This window comes from Mustela lutreola, chromosome 16, assembly GCF_030435805.1.
Source record: "Mustela lutreola isolate mMusLut2 chromosome 16, mMusLut2.pri, whole genome shotgun sequence".
Lineage (NCBI taxonomy): Eukaryota > Metazoa > Chordata > Mammalia > Carnivora > Mustelidae > Mustela > Mustela lutreola.
Genome location: NC_081305.1, coordinates 49,839,221 through 49,866,080, shown reverse-complemented (window position 1 = coordinate 49,866,080; position 26,860 = coordinate 49,839,221). Strand labels below are relative to the sequence as shown.

At 55.9% G+C, this 26,860-nt stretch overlaps 2 protein-coding genes and 1 pseudogene across 6 annotated transcripts; all 3 read right to left on the bottom strand.

Moving 5' to 3' along the window:
- Window positions 1-4: 4 nt before the first annotated feature.
- LOC131818803 (receptor-type tyrosine-protein phosphatase H-like) lies at window positions 5-15,485 on the bottom strand. Of its 2 annotated transcripts, XM_059153493.1 has the most exons (16): window positions 14,980-15,485; window positions 14,184-14,217; window positions 13,704-13,967; window positions 12,537-12,820; window positions 11,511-11,811; window positions 10,911-11,177; window positions 8,816-8,894; window positions 8,651-8,698; window positions 4,120-4,210; window positions 3,562-3,652; window positions 3,270-3,346; window positions 3,050-3,184; window positions 2,619-2,741; window positions 2,281-2,441; window positions 696-831; window positions 5-609 (listed from the first exon to the last, which is right to left on the bottom strand). In XM_059153493.1, exons 1-16 carry the CDS (start codon window positions 15,028-15,030, stop codon window positions 499-501), a joined length of 2,253 nt encoding a protein of 750 aa, XP_059009476.1. In that variant the 5' UTR covers window positions 15,031-15,485; the 3' UTR covers window positions 5-498. The 2 variants fall into 2 exon arrangements, with proteins under 2 accessions (XP_059009476.1, XP_059009477.1); XM_059153494.1 differs by lacking the exon at window positions 12,537-12,820 and having other exon boundaries at window positions 11,511-11,810; window positions 14,980-15,478.
- A 1,008-nt stretch (window positions 15,486-16,493) lies between these two features.
- Window positions 16,494-24,744, bottom strand: LOC131817666 (receptor-type tyrosine-protein phosphatase H-like; annotated as a pseudogene).
- Window positions 24,492-26,265, bottom strand: TMEM86B (transmembrane protein 86B). Of its 4 annotated transcripts, none has more exons than XM_059151813.1 (3): window positions 26,070-26,265; window positions 25,628-25,874; window positions 24,492-25,139 (listed from the first exon to the last, which is right to left on the bottom strand). In XM_059151813.1, the coding sequence occupies exons 1-3, from the start codon at window positions 26,202-26,204 to the stop codon at window positions 24,757-24,759; spliced, it is 765 nt and encodes a 254-aa protein (XP_059007796.1). In that variant the 5' UTR covers window positions 26,205-26,265; the 3' UTR covers window positions 24,492-24,756. The 4 variants fall into 4 exon arrangements, with proteins under 4 accessions (XP_059007796.1, XP_059007799.1, XP_059007797.1 ...); XM_059151816.1 differs by having other exon boundaries at window positions 26,084-26,264; XM_059151814.1 differs by having other exon boundaries at window positions 25,628-25,871; window positions 26,070-26,262.
- Window positions 26,266-26,860: the final 595 nt, after the last annotated feature.

The following is a 26,860-nucleotide window of genomic DNA, read 5'->3' as shown; positions in this document are numbered from 1 at the left end:
TCTCTGGAGAGAATAGTGATTTAATAAATTATGGGATAGAAGAGAAAATATGTACAAGCAGTGGGGTGCAGGGAAATCTCAGATACTAGGAGCCTGATTTGGTTTCTGGGTCGATCCTGCCTGCCCTTGCTCCTGGGGTCACTAGAATTCCAGACTCTAATTTCTTCCTTCCTCAGAATCCATCTTCTTTCTCAAAGACCCTGCAGCCTGAGCCCCCAGTCTCCTCCTCCATCAAAGAAGAAGGAAATCCTAGCTCCCATCCGTCCTTCCTCAGAGGAAGTCCAGGATACATGAATACTTGGATAACCAGGATACCTGCTCCCACCTGTCCTTCATCCTCCATGGAAATAGTTTAGGCTGCCAGGCCTCTTCTCCCCCTGCAAGACCCCAGAGTCTGGGACCCCAGCCCTGTGCTGTCCCAGGACTCCAGGAACCTGGGCTGAAGTGGGGGTCCAGACTTCGAGTCTAGCCGGTCTGGCATCTCAGCCCTCTTGAGGCTCAGACATTCTCATACAGCGGGTTCTCATATGCAACCCCATTGTCTGTTGGGACTCGGCCTGACTGCTGGAGAAACCGTAGGATGCAGTGGTGCAGGAAGACATACTGGGCCTGGGGAGGGACACAGGGCAGGGGGGTGAGCCTTGACCTCCTCCCTCCCGAAGCCCCAGGCCTTATGCCCTCAGGAGCCCCATCACCTCAGTCTGCACCATCAGAGGCCGGCTTTCCCTCATCTTCTGCACGTAGCTGAAGGGCCCCACACGTTGATCCCGGTCCAGCTGCCTCAGTAGGACGTCCAGGGCAATGAGGGTACCCGTGCGGCCCACACCAGCACTAGACAGGAACAAGAAGGGGTCAGGTCACAGGGAGGGGAATCTTGGCTGACCAGAGGGATCTGTGTTTGAGCACCCAAGATCGGGGTATTATTCGGCAAGACAGTGTTCTGCGGGGGGTGGATACAGTGTAAGTGGGGGTTATTGAGTAGAGTGAAAAGCCACTGTGAGTGATTAGGCCTGGAGTTCCATCTCTCTGCCAGGCCCTGCCTCAAGTGCCTGACATACCCTTTACACTTCCCCCAGCCATGAGAAGTTGGAGCTGCCAGCATACCCATTTCAGGGATGGGAAAATGGAGGGGGAGTGACATGAGGTCACTTGTCTGTCCTGGGTCACTTAGACAATAAATCACAGAGCTGAATTTCACACTCAAGAAAAGGAACTCCCAAGCTGATTATTAAAAAAACAAACAAACCAACAACAACAACAAAAAGAAAACAATTCAGTGGCATTTAGGACATTCACAATGCTGTGGGACTGCCAGATCTAATTAGTTCCTAGACACTTCCATCTCCCCAGAAGGAGACCCTGTGCCCATTGAGCAGTCGCTCCCCCAGCTCCCCTGTCCCCAGCCCCTGGTAAGCATTGAGTTGTCTTCTGGCTCTGGAGAGGTTCCCATCCTGGACATCTTCTGCAAGTGGGATCAGATGACGTGGGACCTTTTGTGTCTGGCTTCTCTCACTCACCATCAGGTTTTCAAGATTCCTCCACAACCTCGAACGAATCAGTACTTCATTCCTTTTTATGGTTCAAGTTAATCCCTGTGACCAGTCTGTACCAGTCCCCTCTGTACCTCAGGGGAGGGAGGGCTGACCCCCTGCTGGGGACACCTCCAAGGGGTGCTCTCCAGGGACAGAGCAGGTGTTGGGACACACTTCAGCACAGAGTTTAAGAGTGCCAGCCCAGGCATCAGTTCGGCCACTTCCAACTGGCCTTGAACCCAAGACTTCAGCTGTCTGACTGGGCTTCCCCAGCTTTGCAGCGGGGAGGAACCCCTTTTGGTCATGAGGTTGCCCTGCAGACCAGGGAGAGCGAGGCTGTCCCTGCAGCCAGAGTCCCATTTCAGAGGCTGTCTGCCCCTCTGGAGCGTGCTCCTTGATCCCCCCCAGAACCTCATCTCAGAGGCATCAAGCTCAGTATCAGGAGAATGGCGACAGGTGAGGTCCTGGACAGCGTTGGAGGTGTTCCAAATGCTTCTCAAAACCGCTGGGTGCTCACCCCTCCTGCTCTTCACCCCTCCCTCCCTTGTCCCCACCACTGTGTTCCCTTCCTTGACCTTTCTGCCTGGCTTTCCAGTCCTGTCACCCCAACCTCCTGTCCCTCTACCTCACTGCCCCTTTGCTTCTGCCTCTGTGTCCTCCATCCTTGCCTCCTCTCTCCCATCTGCAGAGATGCCCGAGGACCCACTGACCCATGTTCCTGACTCCCCTCACATGAGGAGGTCCTCACCTGCAGTGCACAATGGGGGGGCCTCCCTCCGCGGTCTGGTCCAGCCACTGCCGCAGCACCTTCCGGAAGGCCAGCATGGGGTCTGTGGAGTGGGGGACGCCATGGTCTGGCCAAGTCATGTAATGGAACTGTCGCACAGGCAGCGTTTTCTGCTCTTGCATCTAGAGTGAGGGTGGGTTGGGGAGGGAGAGAGTTGGGGGGGGGCGTCTGTGGGCACACTGTGGTCCCCTGGGAGAGTGACAGAGGGCTTGGCTTTGGGAGGGGCTCAGAGGCACAGAACAGGTGTGAGGGGAGGAATGGACCGTCAGGATGGGGCTGGCCAGTTACCACAGACTCACGTGCTGGAGCGTCAGGTCTCGGACTGTCCAGTCCTCCAGCACCTCCTCACCCTCCAGCGTCACTTGGAGGTGCCCATGTGTGCAGGGCTTGGCGTCAAGAGGCCAGTAATGTTCACACTTCACCTGGGGGCAAACTGGGAGGTCAGAGAATAGGAGGCCCCAGACAACCCATCCGCTGCCCGTCTACACTGGGGCACTTGCATTCGGTGCCTAATGAGGAGGTAAGACCCCAGCACAGCTGGGGTCCATTAATCCCAGCCAGGGGGACCCCTCCCTTCTCCAGGTCAGTGGGTTATATGAACCAAGGGATGTGCTGGGAAAACCAGAAGAGGCTGCCATCGTATGGCAGGGACTCAGCGAGGTCTGGGTCAGGGTGGATGGTGGGATCTGTGTCTGAGCCAGCGGGGTGGGTTGGAGCTCAGGGCTCTCACTTGGCCAGATTCCACACAGTTGGTCAGCATGACGAGGGTGCGGCTCTGCTGCTCCCACACCAGGCGCCAGAAGTCACCCACCGTCTGGGGCAGGGGGCCCTGGGTTGCGATGAACTCCTGGGGGTTCTCGAGACCCTGGTAGAGGGAAACAGGCTCCAGTCCCTCCCATCTCGGCGTCACCCAGGCCCAGCACCCTCTTGGCTCCGGACCACCACCTTACAGGCATGAAGCTGGCGTTGATGTAGTCAGAGCCTGGTTCCTCCTGGATGGCTTTCAGGGGCACACGGGACCAGTCATCTGGGGGGAGAGGCCAAGGTTAGTGAAGCAGAGAGGAGCATGTGGCGGGAGAGACCCAGGGACAGAAGTCATGCAGACGGCAGACAGGCACTGGGAACTCTAAGAGGGACCGGGTGCCCACTTCTCAGGGGCAGGAGCTTGGTGTCCCCTAGGGGATAAGGGGTGGGGGACTGGTGTTGACAAAGTCATGAAATCAGCAGAGGCCGAAGACTCACAGGGGAGCACGTTTCTGTAACGGTTCTTGGCGCTGTTTTCAGGAGCCAGGGCCACTGTTTGAGACTGGCTGTAGGTCTCCAGAGCCAATTGCTGGAGGCAGAGGCAGAGGGGAGGTGAGCGTACATCGGAATCTCTCCACCTTCCCCTGCAGGTACCCCATTCAGCACCACCCCACTCACCCCCATGCCCTGGAATTCTCTAGCACCCACAAAAATAAAGCACCACCCCACTCACCCCACGCCCTGGAATTCTCTAGCACCCACAAAAATAAAACATGCATACCCCCATCCCCTCAGAGCACTTGGGAGGATTTGGGGAATAGTGGGGGCTGGAGAGGTAGGAGAGAGAAAGGGGAAAACCCTTTCAGAGGAAAACAAAGGTGCTCCTCCAGGACTGACCTGAGGGCCCATCACAGTGTAAGATTTCGAGGATGCAAAAACAGAAGCTCTTGTTTGCATCAGCGAACAAAACAGGTGCCCTACTTTAGTTTCAGCCCAAAGGGTGTGAGGAGGTCTGAGCTCCGGGGGAGGCGGGGGACACTGGGGCTTCCCGCCCACCTGGTACTCCTCCTCAAAGCCAAAATTGCTGTCCTTCTCATTTTTCCTGACATGGTCAGCAAAGTCTTCCGCCAGGATGTCCTCTGAGAAGCTGTGGGAAAGGGGCAGAATTTAAGCTCCTCCAGTTCTGTGATCTTGGAAAGAGAGAGAAGCCCCCCTCTTTTTTTTTCCTCGTTATTATGTTTCTTTCTTTCTTTCTTAATTTGATAGAGAGAGGGAACACAGCAGGGGGAATGGGAAAGGGAGAAGCAGGCTTCCCACTGAGCAGGGAGCCTGATGCGGGGCTCGATCCCAGGACCCTGGGATCATGAACTGAGCTGAAGGCAGACGCTTAACCACTGAGCCACCCGGGTGTCCCTTGTTGTGTGTTTCTTAGAATCCCCAGGACCTGTTCATCTTATCATCTTATAACCGGAAGTTTGCGCCTTCCGATCCCTCTCACCCAACTCGCCAGCCCCCCTTCCTCTGCCTCTGGCCATTACCCTCTGGTCTCAGTTTCTATGAACTCAGTTTTGTTTTTTTAAACTTCAAATACGAGTGATGTCATGCAGAATTTCTCTTCCTCTGTCTGACTTATCTCACTTAGTTTCATGTCCTCAGGATCTGCTCCTCATGTTACCAATGTCAGGATTTCCTTCCTTTTTAGGGCTGTATCATACTCCGTTGCATTACACCACATTTTCCGTATGCACTCACCCATGAGTGGCCGCTCAGGGTCTCCGAATCTTGCCAGCACACATAAGGCTGCAGGGAACGTGGGGACCCACATACCTCATCAAGAGAGTGGTCCCGGGGCACCTGGGTGGCTCAGTGGGTTAAAGCCTCTCCCTTCAGCTCAGGGTCCTGGGGTTGAGCACTGCATCGGGCTCTCTGCTCAGCGGGGAGCCTGCTTCCCCCCCTTCTCTCTCCACCTGCCTCTCTGCCTACTTGTGATCTCTGTCTGTCAACTAAGTAGGTGAAATCTTTAAAAAAAAAAAAAGAGAGAGAGAGAACAGTCCCGTTTCCTGCACACGGATACTCAGAAGGGGACGTGCTGGGTCAAAACGGTGTGTTTGATTTACAGTCCCACTCCCAAGCAGGAAGTGGGGTCTTGAAAGGACAAGTGTGCCCCCAGGTTCATACCAACATTATTCAAAGAATAAAGGCAGAAGCAGCCCAGAGTCCACTATCTTTCATTCTCCGCTCACTCACTCAACACTGCGTTCATCGGCAAAACACGGATGGACAAAACGGCGTCTGTGCACTGGAATATTGTCTTGCCTTAAAAAGGAAGGACATTCTGGGGGTCCCTGGGAGGCTCAGTTGGTTAAGTGTCTTCCCTGGGCTCGGGTCATGATCCCGGGGTCCTGGGATTGGCATTGGGCTCCCTGTTCAGTGGGGAACCTGCTTCTCCTCCTTCTGCAGTTTTCCCTGCTTGTGCTCTCTCACTCTCTTTCTCAAATTAATAAATAAAATCTTTCAAAAAGAAAGGTTATTCCGACTGAGGCTACACCATGATGAGTCTGGAGAACATGATGCTGAGTGAGATAAGCCGGCCACAGAAGGACAAATACTGATGAGTCACTTCAATGAGGTCCCTAGAGCTGTCGGATTCATAGACAGAAGGCGGACGGTGCAGCCAGGTGCTGGGGCAGGGGAGGAGGGAGGGCATTTCATGGGGGCAGAGTTTCAGTTCTACAAGACGGAATGTTCCGTGGACGGACAGGGGTGATGTTTATACCACAGCATAAACGTCCTTACAGCCACGGAACTGGACACCCAGAGACAGGTACGACGGCAAATGCTATGTTATGTGTAACTGACCACAATTAAAGTCATTTTTAATTATAAAAAGGAAAAACGTGCTTTTTCTCCCATTTCGGGCCACTCTGCGTCTCCCGGGTTCCAATTCGTTCCAACCTCTCCAGCATCAGTCCCTCCTCCTCGTCTGCATTTCTGCCTCTTTCCCTTTAGCTAGTAAACGCTAGTAATCTCTCGTCTATATGAACAAAAAGGCTTTTGACTCATGGGGCCCCAGCTGCAGCCCCCTCCTGCTCCTCTCCCTGCAGGACAGCTTTAGAAACCCTGTCTCGACCCAGTTTGGAGACCCTGGCTGGGGGCCAGTGTGTCCCATGTCTTGAGCTGTGGTTAAACCCACACACACACCACCTCCTCCATGGGGTCTCACGCTCTGGGCCACTAAGCACCTGCCCTCGGCCCCCAGGGGCAGCCCCTGTGCCCCAGAGCTCAGCGAAGTGATTCCCTCCGAGCCTGTCAGCCTGCTGTTGCCCACTCCTTCCCACAGAAACCATGATCGAGGCTCTTGCCCGCCTTACCCCCAGCTCCCCTCTTTCCTGGTTGAGCTGGGTGCTTCCCTGTGTAGCCCTGAGGGCTATCCTGTGCCCCCCTCTCTTGGGATCTGGGAGTCTCATAGCCTGTGTTTTCAGTGGTGGTCATCTCTCCACCCTTTGGCTTTATTGCACCTAAACAGCAACAAAACGTGTTCAGACAGCTCTGCTGGTTGAACTTTCCCAAGGCCTTCTCCAAGGGTCTGCAGCATTGCTCCATGGGGGAAGGACATCTTCTCCCAGAGTCCCGCAATCTCGTTTGCCTCCTGCTCTCTAATTCCAAAGGCCACCTCTCAGGCGGTCCTTGGGGAGACTGCTCAGCAGCGTGTAGCCCCGCCCACCACTCCTCCCTTCCTCTTGGACCCCCTCCCCTGCTGCCACCACCCCCAGGCCCCTGGCCGCTGCATCTCCCTCTCCTCCATGGGCCCCTCTTTCTGCATCCACGAGACAAAATGGATGGCCCTGAGGGTCCATCTCCAAGCCCATCTTCTCACTGCACACTCACCAAACTCTTACAGGACTTGGCCCGCTCCCAAGGCTTCCCTTTTGAGCTCTACACTTCTGATTCCAAAATCCTACACTAGTTCCTCCTGCCGCTCTCCTGAGCTTCCTATCGGTGTGCTCCCCGGCCCCCGCCTCCTGAAACCTGCACCTGACGCCCGGGAGGGTTATCACGAGGACATCAGGACACAGATACGGAAGTTGCAACGTGCTCAAAGTAGAGAGAGGGCCAGGCTTGTGACCCAGTGACTGCCTAGACTCATGACTTGTCACCGATGCTGTAGAGGGAGGTGGGGAGAAGTCAGCTTTACCAGGGGTGGGACGCAAGCCAGAACAGCTTCTACAGCAAGGGACGCACTGGACATCACCTTTCCCCACACCCCATGCATCTGCCTCTTACGCCCCTGCCTCAGTTCACACCTCCTTTTTCGTCCAGCCCGTCTCGGCTGGTCTCCCAGCTTCGCGTCTCTCCTCTGTCAGTCCCTAGGGATCATTCTAACACAGAGTCGACTCAGAGTGATGAAAACACTTGCACAAAGCTTCTCTTGAACTGTCTGTCCAGCCGCCCCATCAGAGGCATCTCTGCGTGGAGGTCGCCCAAACAGCTCAAACTTGAACATGTCCATAGCTGAGCTGCTGATACTCTCCCCTGAACCTGCCCCTAAAGTCACTCCCTCTTAAGCAAAGGCGACTCCCATCTTCCTGCGGCCCAGGCTGAATTCGCTGGGCTCACCCTCGAGCCCTCTCTGGCTCCCACACCACACGCCCATTCTTGAGCCAGACCTGCTATTCAAACACTCAGACCATATCTCGAATATGACTACCTCTGACCATTTCCTGGTCCAAGACAATCATCTCTTGTTTGGGTTATTACATACCACTTCCTCTGTCTCTTGACTCTCGCCTTTGCTTATAAATAGGTTAGATTGGGTCACTGAGTCTATTCAAAGTCCTCCAAAAACTCCTATCTCAGAGTAAAATCAAACTCCTCACTTGTATCTGAAAGGCCCTAGCTGATCTGGTCCCACCTGATACCCCTCTGACCTCATGTCCTACGCTACCCTCTTCACCACCTTCCTCAGTCTCAGGACTGACCAACATTTTGGAAACACTGCCAGTAGGCCCCTGCCAAGGGGCCTTTGCCCTTCCTGGTCCCGCTGCCTGGAATGCCCTTTCCCAAGACATGCACGTGAGTCTGTGCACAAATGACTTCCTCTTAGTCATCTTCTTAGTCCAGCTTTTCCTCGACACCCATCTACAATCTTCTCTAACTTCAACACCCGATCTAAAATATTCTTCTACCCTTTCTATCCCCACCTCTTGCTCTATTCTCTATTGTGAGAGTCACAACCACTAGGATCTTGTTAATTAAGGACTTCTCATGCTCAAATGCAAGCTCCATGAGGGCAGGAATCTTTCTTTAATTCACTGTGCCCTCAGCCCCTAGAAGAGCGCCTACACGTAAGAGGTGTTCAGCGAGTGTGTTGTTGGATGCATGAGATCCCAGAGCTGGAACCGGGACCGCCTCCAAAGCCTTCGGCCCGGGGTATGGGAAGCATGAAGGCTTGTGATCCTTGGCACAGAGGGCACTGTGTGCGAGGGTTCACTGAGCCCACCCTCTGACCTCTCCGGTGACCAGCAAACACCCCTTGATTTGACCTGACAGTGATCCTTCCAGATGTTCCCCAGCACCTTCTGCTTACCTGAAGACCAGACCCCTGGGTGCTGGTTCCCTCTGGCTCTTCTCGTGCCTGGAAAAAAGACATTGCAGTGGGAGGCCCAGGGTGTCAGACCAGAATCAGGGGCCCTTATACTCCCCCTGGGCCCCGCCCCTTCAGGTGGTCAGTGAGCCCCATGCAGAATCCTACCTCTTCTTCAGGAAGAAAATCAGCAGACCCACGGGGATGAGAAACAGGGTGACACCAACAATGGCTCCCACAATGACCCCTGGGGGAGGGGGCGTGGGGACCTGTTAGAGTCGACCTCATCTACTAGCACCCTGTCTCTCCTGCCTCCATCCTGGCCCGGACTGTGACCAGTGGGCCTGCAGGGCAGATGCGAGGACAGCAAGGCAGAGGGAGAAAGCCTCTGGATAGAGCCCCACCTCCCACCCAGCCTTCTCCTGGAGCCTGTCCAAAGACATCATTTGCTTGGGCAGCCTGGTTGCCGGAGTAACTCAGCCCCACCTCGGCCTACTCTAATCGTCCTCAGCGAGGGCGCTTTGCCCACAGAGAGCACATCACCAATGTCTGGAGACACTGAGGCTTGTCACGACTGGAGTGGTGGTGCACTAGCATCCAGCAGGGGGAGGCTGGGGTACTGCTCGAAATCCTATAATGCACAGGACAAAGAATGATCCGTCCCCAAAAGCCAATAGTGCCAAGGTCGGGAAGCCACTGTCCAGCATTGATTGCATTCCAGGTTTTCCCCAGCATGGAGGCTTGTCTTCTCCAAGGTTCTGTTTGCTAGCAGAAGGGCTCGCCTGCGATGGTGGGGCCGACGTTCTGGGTCCAGGACTCTCACGGGCACAGATCTCTTGGGAGCTGTCCTTGCACACCTGGTCTTGGCACAGACTCCAGCCCGCAGCCTGCCTCCATCAGCCTCGGGGGCCCTAGACTGCAGCTTCCCAATAGTCTCCGTGACTAGGACCTGTCAACAGGCCTGGTAGGTTCTGACACAGCCTGGTGGGGAGGCCATTCCCCTCATGGACCTGGTCCCCCACAGACCTTGCTTGCTAAGCAAGAGACCCTCCCCAGCAGTAGGGCCCAGAGAAGCCCAGGAGTGACTAGCATCTACTTAGCCTTGCCCTGACCTGCCATCTCTCCCCAGATCACAGACCCAATCTTATAAGAGGTCCTGATTCACAGGAAGAGACTGAGAGAGCACAGCGAAGCCTAGCGCCACGGTCAAAGGTAAACCATCAGAGATTTCCGGAGTAAGAGGTTCAGACTTCCCCAAAATACCCCAGTGATGAGCAAAAAATGGTGTAACCACCTTGGAAAAAATATTGGCGGTGCTCCAAAGGATAAACACAGAGTCGCCCATCTGATCCCATGATGGGTCCTCTGGGTATATACCCAAGAGAAGTAAAGACATGCGTCTGCACAGAATCACATACATGAATGTTCATAGCAAACTTACTCGTAACAGCCAAAATGTGGAAACCACCCAACGGCTCCATCCCCAGACAAATAGATAAACAAAATGTGGTCTCTCGATACAATGGAATATTACTGGGCGAAAAGAAGGGAACATATCACCAACACGTGCTACAACATGGATGGACCTTAGAAACGTTCTTCCAGGTGAGAAAAGCCAGCCACGGAAGACCACATATTGCTTGACTGTGTTTTTAGGAACTATCTTCAACGAGGAAATCTTCAGAGACAAAAGGTGAATTTGAGATTCCCTAGGCTAGGTTGCTGGGAAAATGGGGAAATCAAGGGATGATGGCTTAAGGGGGTGACCTTTCTTGGGTGAGTAAGGAAAATGTTCCATGTGAAGGAAATGGGGTGGCACAGTCCCACGGACGTTCTGGAACCCTGAGCTGTGTACTTTAAGTGGGTGCATTGGATGATATGTGAATTATGTCACAACAAAGCTGTTTGAAAGAAGGCAGAGGGCGCCTGGGTGGCTCAGTGGGTTAAGCTGCTGCCTTCAGCTCGGGTCATGATCTTGGGGTCCTGGGATCGAGTCCTGCATGGGGCTCTCTGCTCAGCAGGGAGCCTGCTTCCCTCTATCTCTCTCTCTCTGCCTGCCTCTCCATCTACTTGTGATCTCTCTTTGCCAAATGAATAAAATATTTTAAAAAAAAGAAAGAAAGAAAGAAAGAAAGAAAGAAAGAAAGAAGGCAGAAAGCAAAGCAAACAGAAAAACACACAGGACCCCTTAGGCAACGGAGACTGCTTCCAGCAGAGCCTAACCGGGTCCCTGTAGCTCCCATCCCCATGGGGCTCTGCTTACCTGAGTTCTCGGTGCGACAGGTCACAGAGGCAGACGGGGCCCTCATTCCATCCCAGATGGTCGTGACAATGGCTGGGTAGGACTGGGCCGGCCAGAGACCCCACACAGACACCCTCTTCCCACAGGACGACCTGTTCTGAGAGTCCTGCTGTTCACCCACCTGCAACTCAAAGGCCTCATAGCCTCCTCGGGGGCAGGACCAGGTCAAGATGACCCCGTGGCCCCCAGAGATGCTGATGCAGGAGGTGATGGTGACCGGGCTTGGGGCTGGGAGGAGAGGACAGGAGAAGTCAGTAGGAGCCATATGGGGGGGCTTTCCACCACCCCCCACTTCCCACGTGTGGTGCCAATTCTCTGAGAACTAGCCCATCCTTTCCTTCCCAGAACCAAAATCCCTCTTCATGTCTCATAGTCTGTCCTCCCCAAAGGGACACACAACAGACCCTTCAAACTACAACTCCCATGAGCCCTGTATGCTCTGTATCACTTCAGCTTATGAAGCTATGACCCCATGACCTCATGGGATTTGGAGTCCACTCACCGCCCACTGCCCCCAGGTCTGACTGAGGTCCCTACCGGGTAGAAGGGGCCCCAACTCACCTGTGGATTCAAGGAGGCCCTGTGCAGAACTGGCCACGTTGCTCCTCTCTGCCCACACGCTGAAGTTGTACAGAGTCCCGGGTTCCAGGGCCTGAACCTCATAGTAGGTATGATTCGTCTCTCGTGTCTGGTTGGCCTGATGTCCTCGGGGGTCATGGTCTCCTTGGGGATGTTCCCCAGCAGCCCACTGGATCCAGTATGTGTATGCCTGAGAGTGGGGGTCTGTGGGGGACTTCCATCGCAGGGTGATAGAGCTATTGGTCTGAGCTTCCTTGTGCAGATCCATGACCCTGTTGGGAGCTGACACATGGCCACAGAAGCTCAAGGGGCTGTATGGTCAAGGACCCTCCATCCCGAGCCTGCTCACATCCCCTGATTGCTCAGTCATCAGATGAGTCCACTTCCTAGAAAGTGTGAACCACAGAAAAGAGGCCAGGTGGGGACCAAGATCCCCCAGGGCCTCTCTGCCCTGTGTCTACAACCCTGGGTCCCACTCATCACCTTTCTCAACACTGTCTTCCCAAGGAGCAGCTTGAGGCAGGGTCCTTCCTTACTTCTGGACACTCCTTTCTAGACAGAGCAGAGCTGTTGATCTCAGTCTTCTTAGCCCAAATGGCCGAAGACTAAAAGTTGCAGGTTCCATCCACCCACAGTGAACCTAGCTCTTGGGATAATCCTGGTTCCCATCTCACACTTGGGGCTGGCCATGTATAGGCTGAGAGACGGGTCCCTTTGGGTTCAGCCAATACAGTGGGACAAGTGTGTGCACTTCTCAGTGTGCACTTGTCCTCTTCTGGCTTTGTTGGTTCCCGAGGGGGTGGTGCTGGGTGGTCAGGGACTCTCTTCCTACCCAAAGACAGCCTCATAATTAGAAATCCCTGGCTGCTGAGGACAGACTCCTCCTAGAAGCAGACCTACAAGCTCAAGGTCCAGTGACGCTAGGTGGGGTCGCCAAAGTCTCCCCAGTCCCCTCCTTCCCCCATCTCCACAGTACTGGGTCTGTCTAGACCCAGCCTGAGTCTGATCAGTGGCTTCTGTGAGTGTCCTGATGTCACTGCTGACCCCATTCCTCTCCGCCTGGACAGTGAAGGTGTACAAGCTCCCAGCTTCCAGCTGCTCCAGTGTGATCCTCGTATCCGAAGTGTTAGAGACCCTGGTATCCTGAGTGTTAATGACCATAGTGCCCTCTATGACCCACGAGACCCAGTAGGTGTAGGAAGGATGATCTGGGCCCACGGGAGCTGTCCAGCTCAAGGTGAGGGAGCTGTTGGTCCGGTTCTGTATCCTGAGACTTGTCACTACATTGGGAACTGGCAGAAGGAGCAGAGAGTCAGAGTGCCCAGTCCCTGGTCCACAAGAGCCAGAACACAGCCTCCCTGTGCAGCCAGACTTGTCAAGGAGCACTTCCTAGACATGGGACCCAGGGAGGGCTGGACACCTGCAGCCCTAAGCTCAGCGGCAACCTCTAGAAAGGCCTGTCCCCAGGAATGGCCACAACTCTCCTGCCAACTCAGGGTTTGGGTCTGGCTCAATGAGGTCACAGAGACGGTGGCTGGACCCCAGAACCAGAGGAGATGCCACCTTGGCCAGTTCTTAACCTCTTATCAAAACAGAGAGTGGGCGCTGATGCTTGTCCTCTGTGGAGCTGCTGAGGCTCTATCCGGAGCAAGGCACTGCATTCCTTTCAGCCCACGCAGAGATTTTGTATGAGGTCTCAGTTTGGGGTCCCTCCACTGTGAAACTGAAGTCAGCTGAGTGTCGGGTCGCAGTTCTGTCTCCCTCTCCAGTCCACTGGACCCAGTGCGCATCGTCCTGAAGGCCAGGGCCAGAGGCACCTCCCAGATCAGGGTGAGGGAGCTGATGGTCTGAGCCCCACCTTCAAGACTGTGACACATCTGGGGACCAGGAGAAGACTCAAGACGCTGGAGTAGTGTCCACATTCCACACCCCTAATCTCCCACGGCCGGGGACACATGCCTGTGCTCAAGTCTTAGCCCTGGCAGCTAAGTCTTATGGTCTGCATAAGGGATCCTAGACCCTGACTAGTCCCAACTCAGAACCTGGGATGTTCTTTCTTCATCTCCTACTCCACAAGACCAAGGAGACGTGGGCTAGTGTCAGCTCCACTGTCCTGTCAGCTCTCCAAACCGACCTGTCCCCCCACCAAGAACAGGAGCGGTGGCTGCCTCTCACCTGTGCTGACATTGCAAGTCTCCTGGGAGCTGCGGGTTCCATTTAGCTCCACCCACACGGCAAACTGGTACCAGGACCCGGGCTGCAGTCCGTCCACAAGGACGCTGGTGTTGTCCGTGCTTTTGTTCCCAGGTGTGCCGGTACCCTCCCATTGGATCCTGTACAGGTAGTGCTGAGAGGCCGTGCCATCTGGCTCTGTCCAACCCAGGGTGATGGAGCTGTTGGTCTGGTCCTTCACGCTCAGGTTTCTGACGGGCTTGGGGACTGAGATTCGGGAAGGAGAGCCCATTGTGACCCGGGAGCGGCATTGTGCCTCCAGTAGCCCCAGCTCTTGGCCCGAGTCCAGTAATGACCACGTTCATCAACACCGGTCACGAATCACCCTTCCCTCCCTGAGACCACCCCCCCCCACCAGAGCTCAGGGGTATTCAGTGCACCCTCCCCTCCGTGTAAGGGATACACTCAGCAGGGGTCACTCACCAGTTGCCCAGGACCCTGTCCAGCTGCACAGGCCCTGGAGAGAACCCAGAGGGAAGAGTCAGATTCAGAGTCTCATCTCCCTGACCCAGGGGAGACTGTGGTGCTGGGAGGGCCCAGTCAGTGACCCTCCCGTGCTCTGTCCCCACCCTGAGCATTTCTGTGCCTGAGGGAGAGGGGGGACACAGGGAGTTGTCTCCATCCCCAGACTCGGCTCTAACAAAGGTCACCCCAATGGCCCTCTGTCTTTTCTGGGTGCGTATGTGTTGGGATCAGAAAGAAGAGTGTGGCAGGGGTGGGACTCGGGGAAGCCAGAAGCTGGAGTCAGCTCTACCCATAAGGTCAGACAGACATATACCTAATGGTTACACTTCCTGAAAAATACCACCTTGGAAGACTCCACACAGGAGAGCAATCAACAGGGTGGGAAACGGAGAGGATACAGAGGTTGGGAGCCAGCAGCCAGACACCTGGTCTGAAGGAGGAGAGGGCTGGGGGCCTAGACTCAGAGTCTGAGGGAGGAGGAGCTGGAGGCCTGGACACCTGGGTCTGAGGGAGGAGGGGGCTGGGGGTCTGCACTCCTGGGTCTGAGGGAAGACGGCACTGGTGGCCGGGACTCCTGGGTCTTTGTGAGCAAACCTGAGTCTTGCCAGAAAGCAGAGTTCCTTCTCACAGTGGATGATCTGTTATGAGAGCTCAGGTGTGTCTGACAACCCACAGGCCTGCTTCCTTCTCCAGGAGACCTTCAGCCACTACTCCCTCAGGGCCTAGCCCCCTGTCCTTGTCTGCAAGCACTCACCAGCAGCACCAGGCTCCCCCAGGCCTCAAGGCTCCCTCTGGTCCTCTTCATGTCTCCTGTCTCTGGTCACTGCCGAAGGACTCAGATGCCCTGGCCCCGACCTTTCACCTGCTGGACTTTAAACGCAAGAATTTCCCCTTTCTGAGCTGCACGATGAGGCCACAGACCAGGGCTGGAAGGGAGGAGGAGGAAGTGGAGGCTCCCAGCCCCGCCCCCAGGCCTAAGCTCTGGTCCTGGGCCTGGATGCCCCTGCTCCCCCGGCCATGGGGTCTCCCCTCCAGCTCCTGCCTTGCCTTACACTTTCCCACAAAAATGGCCTGGATATGGGGCTGTTCCCCACTCCTGTGTGAATGCACAGCACAGGTCCTGAGCGGTCAGATCTGAAGGCAGACCCAGGAGAGAAACACCCCCCCCTTCTGTGTCTCAAGTGGGGCAGGCTGGGTCTAAACCCATGGGCTGTTGTAGGCTCTGCCATGGACCCAGGCCTTGTCACCTCTCCCTGCCTCCACACACCCAGCAGCCCTCCCTAAATGAGCCAAATTCACTCCCGCCTGCCTCCCGGCCTTTGCATATGTGGGCTCCCTGCCAGACACGTGTTTTTACCTCCCTCCCCAAGTAAGGACCTCATTCCCACTCCTCCCCTGGGACGCAGTCCAACAGGGACTACACTGGGGTGGATGTCTTTTTAGCCCCGGCAAGACTCTGGGCTATATCTGTCACACACACCAGGCGGTCACTGTTTGCTTATGCACCTTGCCCGTTCGACCTGTGACCTTGAACATGTGGCTTCAATGCACAGTGACTCAAATTCACTACAAAAAAAAAAAAAAAAAAAAGGCTATAACCCCTTATAAATATGCTGTGAATAATAGATGAGTTTGTACATACAAAATCTTAGAATGAGGACTTTTAACACGCTTGAATCATTGCCCCGTCCCTCAGACCTCCAGTGTCCAGATGGGCTTCTTGGGGTATTTGGGGGACTTACTTATATGCACATGTGGCTTCCTTCGCTTCACGGGCAATATGAGAGCAAGAACACGAGTCTTGGAATCACACGCCCACCTCTACGTCCCTCCCACTAACTGCCCATGGGACCTTCCACTCATCTAAACCCTCTGTGTCTCTGTCTTCATGATTTTCAAATGGAATCGGAGACGCTGTCTACAGATGGAGAGCGGCTGACTGCTTCTGCCCTGTTCTGGGGTCACAGGCATTGCTGGGTCTCCTAAATGGTAAAAGCCCACCCTTTCTCCATCCCTGTGACAAATACAACCCACCTCAAGGAGCCGTCGTGAGTTATAGCGAGGGGACACGTACGCATGGGTGACCCACGGCTGAGCCCCAAATCGCCCCAACTGGAGGGCCGTAGACAACCATGAACACATCCTCTCTCCCGAGTTCTGTGTGCGAGGGTCAAGCGGCGACCCAGCTGGGCAGTTCTGGCTAGGGAGGAGGATTCCAGGATGTCAGCAGGGGCTGCAGGGTCCAAAGGCTTCCGGCCACGGCTGGGGAACTGCCTGGCAGGAGGGTTTGCGGGCGCGGCTGCTGGTGGGAGGCCTCAGGTCTTCCCCTCATGCCTCATGCACGGGACATCTGGGCGCCCACCCAGCACGCTCCCAGCTGTCCCTGGAGTGAATGGTCCGAGAGAGAGAACAAGACGGAAGGCACACACCATCGCTGCTGGGACATCCTACTCGTTAAACCACCTGCCTCTCTCATGTGGGAGGGACTGCACAGGAGCCTGAAAGCCGGGACGCGTGGATCATAGGGGTCATCTCGGACGCAGGCCACAGCCCCACTGTGCCCACACAGTGGTCATGTTGTAGGCAAGGCCTTATCTACCACTTTCTGTCCTACGTGTGACAAAGTGGGAAGCAGGGATAGGCGGCTAATAACGCTCTGTCACTCGCTCTGGGAGCCTCTCCGGGCTTCGACACCATCCCCACCCAGAGGAGGAAGAGGGACTCGATGTTGAGTCCCTGGCCTCTCATCTCCTGTTTCTTCTGTGATGAGACTGATGACAAAGGTGTCCCCAGGGTACCAAGTACATTTGCACCTTCCCCATCTCCAGTGACCATGGCCTTGGCAGTGGGGTTCAGCTAGCTCTTCATTCCAGGCTCCCATCCCCGTGGGGCTCTGCTCACCTATGTTCGTGGTGGCGGTCACAGAGGCAAACGGGGCCCTCATTCCATCCCAGATGGTCGTGACAATGGCTGGGTAGGACTGGGCCGGCCAGAGACCCCACACAGACACCCTCTTCCCACAGGACGACCTGTTCTGAGAGTCCTGCTGTCCACCCACCTGCAACTCAAAGGCCTCATAGCCTCCTCGGGGGCAGGACCAGGTCAAGACGACCCCGTGGCCCCCAGAGATGCTGATGCAGGAGGTGATGGTGACCGGGCTTGGGGCTGGGAGGAGAGGACAGGAGAAGTCAGTAGGAGCCATATGGGGGGGCTTTCTACCACCCCCCACTTCCCACGTGTGGTGCCAATTCTCTGAGAACTAGCCCATCCTTTCCTTCCCAGAACCAAAATCCCTCTTCATGTCTCATAGTCTGTCCTCCCCAAAGGGACACACAACAGACCTTTCAAACTACAACTCCCATGAGCCCTGTATGCTCTGTATCACTTCAGCTTATGAAGCTATGACCCCATGACCTCATGGGATTTGGAGTCCACTCACCGCCCACTGCCCCCAGGTCTGACTGAGGTCCCTACCGGGTAGAAGGGGCCCCAACTCACCTGTGGATTCAAGGAGGCCCTGTGCAGAACTGGCCACGTTGCTCCTCTCTGCCCACACGCTGAAGTTGTACAGAGTCCCGGGTTCCAGGGCCTGAACCTCATAGTAGGTGTGACTCGTCTCTCGTGTCTGGTTGGCCTGATGTCCTCGGGGGTCATGGTCTCCTTGGGGATGTTCCCCAGCAGCTCACTGGACCCAGTATGTGTAGGCCTGAGAATGGGGGTTAGTGGGACCTTCCATCGCAGGGTGATGGAGCTGCCGGTCTGAGCTTCCTTGTGCAGATCCATGACCCTGTTGGGAGCTGCCAAGTGAGTAGCTTCTTCTGAAGCCGGGAGTGGTCTTGGCGAGTCCTCACCTTGCTGACTGCGTGGGTTGTCTTATGTCCAGGTCCTAACCCCTGGTGCCTGGTAATGTGACCTTGTCTGGAGATAAGGGTCTTCGCAGACATAGTCAAGTAAAGATGAGCTCCCATGGAGTAGAGTGAGCCCCAAATTGAATGACTGGTGTCCTTAGAAGGAGAGAGAAATTTGGACACAAACAGGAAGAACATCATAAGAAGCCAGAGGCAGAGACGGGCATGATGAGTCTCCAAACCAAGGAATGCCAGAGATTTCCAGCCATCCCCAGATACCAGAAGAGGTGAGAAAAGATGTTTGAGGCTCCAAAGAGAGCGTGAGAACACCTCAATTTTGGAATTCCAGCCTCCAGAACTGTGAGACAACATGTTTCTGTTGCCTTAAGCCCCCAGTTGGGGGTACTTCGTTGTGGGGGCCTCGGGAATCAAATGCAATGACCTTTCTCTTTCTCTTTGGGAGGGTCAGCCCAAGGGAGGGTCATTTGTCACCTGCAGACACACAGGGGGTCTCCCTGGAGCTGCTCACTCTGTCCTGTTCAGTCCGCATTAAGAATTCATTCAAAGTTAGAGTTCAAGTGCATCCATCACAACCCAGGTGTCTACAGTGCTATGAGGACCACCTGAGATGCTCTCCCTAGACCACTGGATCCCATGGAGGTATAGCTGAGGGCCTAGACCCTCAGGGACCACCCCCTTCTCAGAGTGATGGAACTGCTAGGCTGAGCCTCTACCTTTAGGCTTCTGACTGGGTTGGATGCTAGAAGGGGGAAGACAGGCCTCTTAGGGGCAAGACATCAGACAGTGCCTTGCCCCTTCATCTGCCCCAAGCCCATCCACAAGTCCCACAATGTGTGTTTCCCATCAGCTCTACAGTGAACCCCACAAGTCCTCTACAAGGAACTCCCTGGAGGCTCAGGGGGAGGGCAGCCCAAGCTCCTTTGTCAGCAGTGGGGGTGGAGGAGGTGGGGGCCATCGGTGAGGCTCGGGACAAGTCACCACCAGCTGGTGAGTGATCCTCTGCTCTACATACATATACAAGACGGTCTCCATTTTGTTTATTCATTCATGTGTCGATGGACGCTTGGGTTGCTCCCACCTCTTGGATATTGTGAATAATGCTGCTTTGAACATGGGTGTACAAATATCGCTTTGGCGGGGCACCTGGGTGGCTCAGTGGGTTAAGCCACTGCCTTCGGCTCGGGTCATGATCTCAGGTTCCTGGGATTGAATCCCACATCGGGCTCTCTGCTCAGCAGGGAGCCTGCTTCCCTCTCTCTCTCTCTGCCTGCCTCTCCATCTACTTGTGATTTCTCTCTGTCAAATAAATACATAAAATCTTTAAAAAAGTATATCTCTTCGGGACCCTGCTTCCAATTATTTCAGGTATATTCCCTTTAGTGGAATTGCTCGATCATAAACACATCATTCGTGTTTAGTTGTTTTGGGAACTGCCATGCTGTTTCCCACCATGGCTGCTCTGTCTTCCATCCCACCAGTGGCGCCCAAGGGCTCCCATTTCTCCCACCCTTGCCAACACCTCTGATTTTTTCTGACCATCACCAGCCCTGCTGGTGGAGAGGTGGTACCTCCTGGTTTTGATTGGCATTTCCTCAATGACCAATGACATTGGCCATCTTTTCACGTGGAACTCACTCACTTCTTCTCTGTAGTATGAACTCCTTTCTCTGCTAGAGCGCATCTAGCCTGTGTAGACTTCATAAATGTATTTCCACAAGCAAGCCTCCTGTATATGCTCCCTTTTCCACCCTCTGCTCCTGGCCCGTGTGAAACCCTTCTCATCTGCTCAGTCTCACAGACTCTGCACACGGGCCCACCCACCACATGAACACACCCCCCCCCCCACGCCACTTGCACCTGACGCCCCACAATGGATCCCTGCCTGGTCCCACGACCACCACCATTCATGAACGCCTATGTGGCTCATCCCCATCAAATGGCTTTAGGACTGATATGTCCCAAAAGTGAAGGAAAAGGGAGAGGAAGAAGGGGGAAGAGAAATAGTTCATCTTTGGTGGGTTTTGTTTTGCGTTTTTGATGAATAAATTTCCACATTTTCTTCGACAATTTGCTTTGAAATTATTTAAGACTCTCAGGAAGTTGCAAAAAAATAGTGCAAGAGGCCCCCTGTGAGCTTTGTTCCACTAACCCCCGTGGTAACATCTCAGGCACATAAAATTTGCTATCAAATGCAAGAGCTCGATAGTGGTAGAATGCCATTGCCCGGCTCCAGACCTCATTCTTCAGGTTTCACAGCTGTTGTTTTAACAACGTGTGTGTGTGTGTGTGTGTGTGTAGTGCTGTCCAATTTTAATCTATGCAAAGAACCGTGGAACAACCACCAGTCAAGATATGACCCTGCCCTGTCACCGAGGAATGACCTTGAGCCACCTCCTTCTATATTTGACTGTCCCGGATCTTTATCTCCCAGCAACCATGGGTCTGTCCTCCATTTTTAAGTCTGCCATTTCTTTTTTCTTTCTTTTTAAGATTTGCTTATTTGTTTTTAGATAGAGAGAGGAGCGGAGTGGAGGGGCAGAGGGAGAGAGAGAGCGTGGAGCCAGACACGGGGATCCATCCCAGGACCCCGAGACCATGACCTGAGCCGAAGTCAAGAGTCAGACGTTCAACACATGGGGCCACCTTGGCACCCCAGGCCGGCCATTTCCAGAGTGTGATAGGCATGGACTCCCATAGCAGGAACCCAGCCAACTGACACCTTGATCCGGGCCTTCTGGCCTCCAGGACCAGGAGACACGGAGTTCTATTGTCTCAGCCACTCCTTCTATGACCTCCCATGCCATCCCTGCTCAGGCCGCCACGAGCCGCCAACCTTGTCACCCGCCACCACCAGTCCCTGACCCCCTTCCTCTCCTTATTGTCCTGTGCTCCATGCTAACCTCTCCCCATACGGCTCCTTCAGGAGCTATATCCACATTCGTTCACCATCTGGAACCAATCCCATCAGTCACCCAACACCTGCAGCTTCTGGGCCACAAGCTCAGTGGGCAAACACAGTCTTCTGGTCCGGAGGGCACAGGGCTGAGGCGGCGGTCGGGGAAACAGACCCCAGTGTGAGATGAATGCGCCTTGACTGGGGTAGCAATGGGCATGGCAGGAATACCTGGGAGGTGTCTGCCCCAGTGCTGAGTCTTCTCCACACAAGAGTAGGATTTGGTGAGTGGAGAAAGGCGTGAGGAAGGCGACAAGTGGTGGAGGGCAGGTGTTTGGGGGAAGAGCGAGTGGAGACCTGGGACAACTCAGGGCATCTGAGAGTATTTTGGCCAGAGCTGTGTGTGGAACAGGGACAGGATGGGGTGATACTGAGGGGTCAAGTTTGCGGGCCCCCAGCCTTGCCTGGACTTCCCATGGCATGCCAGATCGGTGGGCACCTGGAGGCAGGGGAGAGGCCGCTGGAGCCCCATGCACTTCCCCATCCCACACCCCAGGTGGCCATAGCGACTCTCCCATCTGGCTGCTCCCCAGCTGGACCCTTTAGCCCCAGGCGGGTGATGGTAAGTGGACGACTTTCCCGAGTTCTGTGAGCTGCTCTAGCTTGTTAACCAAACACAAGGAGGGGCTGGTGGGAACTTTTCATCCCCATCTGGTGGGTCAGAAGCCCAGGCGACAGTGAGGACGTGGACGAGGGGAATGGGGGGTGGGGGGAGGGGGGAGCAGTCCTATGGAACGGAGTCGCCATCTAAGGGATGTGAAGGGTAGGAGCCACCTGGGGTCGGGGAACCCAGGCACCGGGATGGGTAGAGTCGTAACCAGGAATCATTGTGAGATGCTGACAACAACCCGAATCCCAAATGATCGGGAGCACTTGAAGATGAATTGTGCTGGGCTGGAAGGCATGAGTGGTCGGGGAGGTGAGGCTGGAGGATAGGGATCTCTTTTCCGGGTGATGAAGGTTCTAATGCTGACTGCGGGGATGGTTGCCCAACTCTGTGGATATACCATAAACCACTAACGTCCACACTCTTCTTTCTTTTCTTTCTAAGTAGGCTCCGCGCCCAGCGTCGGGCTTAAACTCACCACCCTGAGGTCAAGCGCGGCAGGCTCCACCCACTGAGCCCAGGCTCCACCCACCCACCGGGTCCCCGGCCCACCCACTGAGCCCAGGCTCCACCCACCGAGCCCGCCCGCCCAGCGTCCCGCACACACTTGGCTGGAACGTGAAGAGGATCTCTGCAAAGCCGCGACCAGGACATTTTTTCTGGGCTGGAGTAGAAACGACCTCACACATGGCCACAACACAGCAATGCCCGCCAACAACGGCCAGGTTCCAAAGTTCACCGTTGTTAGACCGGACCTACGTGTTCCCAGGAAATGTCCCTTCTTGGTCCTTTCCAGGGGGGTGGGAGGTCTGCTGGGGGGGGGGGGCGCTCCAGGTGCGGGAGGGAGCAGCACTGGGGACCTGGGCGGCGGAGTTAACTGGCGCGACCCCCGCGTGGGCACGAGGCCGGTGTGCACGGAAGGCAGTGCTGGGCCTCTGAGGTCGGGAGAAGCAGAGTGCACCCCCGGGGAACCCTCATCCCTGCCTAGGGTTGTACCACAGCAGCGTGCCTCAAGTGGCCCAAGGCCCTCCCATGCAGTGGCCTGACGGTGGGGCAGGGACTGAGAAGCAGGGGTGAGCTCAGAGAACACAGAAGCACAGAGTCAAAGAGGCACATGCCCCCGAATTTTCTAGCAGCAGCAGCAGTATAGAGAGCCCACGGGTCCACGGGTGGTTGAAGGTGTGGCACGTCTGGAATATTATGTGGCCTTCGGAAAGATGGAGATCTTACAGTTTGCAAGGTCTGAAGGGGGCTGGAGGGTATTATGCTGCACCCAGTAAGTCAGAGAAACACAAACCGTGCAGGATTCCACTCTTGGGGGGAAGCAAACCACAGGACAGAGTCTTAACTACAGAGAAGCAACTGCTGGTGCCCAGAAGGGAGGGGATGGGGGAAGTGGAGCCAGGTGATGGGGATGAAGGAAGCCTGTGTCCTGATGAGCATGTGATGAGCATGGGGGACAAAGCCACTCTACAATGCACCTGGAACTAGTAGGACATTGTGTTAACTACACTGGAATTTAAAACTTAAAAAAAAAAACCAGGAGCGGGCTCTGGGGATCCCTAAGAGCACAGTGGGGATGGAGAAGTCTCCCCTCTGCTCTAAGAGTCCCTGAGAGCACGGCATGGGTGGAGAAGCCTCCCCTCTGCTTTAAGAGTCCCAAAGTGCACAATGGTGGGCGGTAAGCTTCATTAGCATAATGTGCATGTGTACAGGCATGTTTTTTCTCGTGGGCAACATCATGCTTGCTTAGCACAGGTGGTGGTGACTCCCCCTCTCGATCTTCCTCCCAAACCCTAAAACTCACCCCCGTCTGGGGTGCCCTGGCTTTGCAGAGGCCTCCCCGTGATCTCTGGGTGTGCACACATGAGAAGACCTCATGAGCCACCTCCCCAGGGCTCCTCTGTGTGCAAAAGTCACCGAGAGCTGGATGTACCCTGACCCGGGAACACTGTGGGGACCCATGTTCCCCAGGCCCACGCATAGTCAGCAATGCTGACCTGTATGAACGGGGGACCCGGGTACAGCTCGCAGCAAGGTTGCCACAGGAATGGTTGCAAAGGGCAGATTCAGGGCCTAACACTGGGGATGGACCTCATGTCCCTGAATGGTACATGTGAAAACAGTTCCAACGGACCTTAGTGGCTTCAGAAAACAAAAGGGGCACCTGGGTGGCCCAGTCAGTTAAGCAGACTTTGGTTTTGGCTCAAGTCGTGATCTCAGGGTTGTGAGAATGAGCCCCATATCAGGCTCTGTGCTCAGCAGGGGGTCTGCTTGAGCTTCTCTCCCTCTGCCCCTCCCCACTGCTCACTCTCTACATACATACATACATACATACATGTATTTAAAAAAATAGGGGCACCTGGGTGGCTCAGTCATTAAGCATCTGACTTCAGCCCAGGTCATGGTCCTGGGGTCCTGGGGTGGAACCTGCTTCTCCCTCTGTCTGCTGCTCCCTCTGCCCCTGCTCTCTCTTGCTGTCTCCCTCTCTCTCTCTCTCAAATAAATATTAAAAAAAAAAAATACAATTAAAATTGGGACACCTGGGTGGCTCAGTTGGTTAAGCGGCTGCCTTTGGCTCAGGTCATGATCCCAGCGTGCTGGGATGGAGTACCACATCGGACTCCTTGCTCAGCAGGAAGCCTGCTTCTCCCTCTGCCTCTGCCTGCCACTCTGTCTGCCTGTGCTCACTCACTCTGACAAAAAAAAAAAAAAGACAAAAAAAAAACCCTTAAAAAAATACAATTAAAATTTTAAAAATAAGAAAGAATGCTTTGCTGTTCTTTTCTGTGAGAAGCCCTCCCCTGAGGCCCCTCCCCCAAATAATGGAGATGTCGCTGTTTCAATATCCGCTTTACTTGGGCATGAACTAGATCAGGGCCGCAGGGAAGGGGGCAGGTGCCCAGGGGAGGCAGGTGGGAGGCTGCGGTCAGAGCAGAGGGAAGGCGGCCACGGGGAATCGGCGGTGGATGTGGTTTTCCACAGACGGTTCTCATGGGTCCCGAGCCGCACAGGCACTTGCAGGCAGGAGTCCAGGAGCCCGGGGTCTGTGGGGGCCTTGCCAGAGGCCACGGGGCGCCGCCGGTCCATCCGGGCCCCTGGTCAGTGGGTCTTGGGCCGGGGGCTCTGGAAGGCCGACAGGGTGATGAGGAGCTGGGCAGCGTAGTAGGTGATCATGACCACAAGGCGGGCATGTGGCAGCGGCTGGACGAAGGTGTCCCACGCCAGCACCATATCTGAGAGCGTGAAAAGCAGGGCCCCCCCGCGGACACTCCCGCCGCTGGCCAGGCCGCGCCACAGCATGGAGCCCAGGACCAGGGAGTAGACCGCCAGCGCTGGGACCATGCTGGCTGGGAGGTGGAGCAGCAGGAGGCCGTAGTATGGCATGGAGACCAGAGCGATGGACAGCAGGAGGCCAGGCCGCAGCGGAGTGAGGCCAAAGGCCCAGAGGTAGAGCAGGTGGGCCACAGTGAAGGCAGCCACGCCTAGAGGACACAGGACCGGTCACTCCCTGGTGGTCACCTCCGGTGCAGAGCCCGAGGGGACGGACTGCCCAGCAGCAGCATCCACACCGGCCAGCCCCCTACCCCCCCCACCCACCACATCGGACTCCCTGTGGGGGTTCCCCTCACCCTGCCCTCGGGCCCAAAGTGACCTTAAGATGCACACTTGCATCCCATCCTTACTCTGCTTGCCACTGCCCGCCAGCTCCCCATTTCGCTCTGCTCCCCACTTGGCTCCATCCACCTACCCATCCTGCCCACCCCAGGGCCCTTGCACTTGCTGGTCCCCTGCCTGGGCTCCTGTGCCCTCTTTAAGACGGGAACTCCTTGGTGTGACCATCCTCAACCAGCTACTCCAGACCACAGCACCCAAAGCCCCGCTCTGTCCCTCCAGGCCACTCACACCTTCTAAGACCCAACCCCCCGAGGGGAAGGAGGGTTCTGCGAGAGCCTGGGGCCACCCTGCTCACCAGAGAGGAAGGCGTCGGGCCAGATGAGGCAGGCATCACCCACGGCCGAGCACAGAAGGGCCCCCTGCAGGAGCACGCGGTGGCCGGTGCCTTGGCACGCAGCTTGCAGGGACCCGGCCAGGCAAAGCACCGGCAGGCACTTGACGAGGGCGCCGACCCAAGACGGCTGGTCTTGAGGGATCCAGAGGAGGAAGTAGGCAGCACAGGTGACAAAGAAGGGGCTCAACCGCAGGCACAGGCGCGGCTGCTTTGGGAGACAAGGGGGTCAGCGAGTTCCCAGGGGGCAGGCGCCCCGCAGCCAGGACTCAGGTCGGGGTCACTGTACTCCCACCCAGGAACCCGAGTCACGACCCACAGGGAGCCCAGCAACCTGAGAGCAGGACCCCCAATTCCCACAGGCTGCTCGGATTCCCCAGCACCCAGGCCCAAACCTCTCCCACACCTGGCGTCTCTCACTTGGGCTAAGAAGCAAGGCTTTCCAGGCAGACCCTCCTCCTGAGCGCCCATGTTGGCCATTGACCCCCCAGAATGGCACCTGTGTGAGCGCGGGTGGCTCTGGGGGTGGAGGGGACAGCATGTGGTTACACGTTAACCCGAGGAGCGTCCTGTGGACTCTGGGGCTGATAACAGGGCCCAGGGAGATGCTGCCCCCACCCTGGGGATGGCCCCGCCTGGCACCACTGATAAGGTGCCCACTTGGCACCCAGGGTCCCTCCTCCCCCCCAGCACCCTGCCCCCCCAGACCCGGATTCCCCTCAGCTGCCCAGGAGGTATGAGGCCATATACTCTCCTCCCATTGTCCCATGCCCCACCAACTGAGAGGGACCCGGTGTGGGATTCCTACACGTTCCCCTGCACCTGGAACTCTGGGGCAGGGGGTGGAGGGTTGGTGCTGACCGCCATCAGCCCCAAGGTTAGGTCAGCCCTGGCCAGGGTGTGGGGAAGGACGCCCACCCACCGTCCCCCCAGCAGGCCACCCAGGGGAGCCTCCTGGGCTCTGGCCCATCAATCCCCCCCACAATGTGGCCTCCACTGACCCACACCGCCCCCCCGCCACGGATCCCCCCAAGGGAACATGTGCTAGTGCGGAGTCCAACGAGGTCCTCACGGCACGCTGGCTGCAGCTTCACAAGCACATCCTACGAGTGCATTCGGCTCGCCTGTAACTCTGGTTTTGGCAGGAACAGCTTACCACGTGCCCACCTATGTTGGGGGGCTGGCCACCCCCAGGCG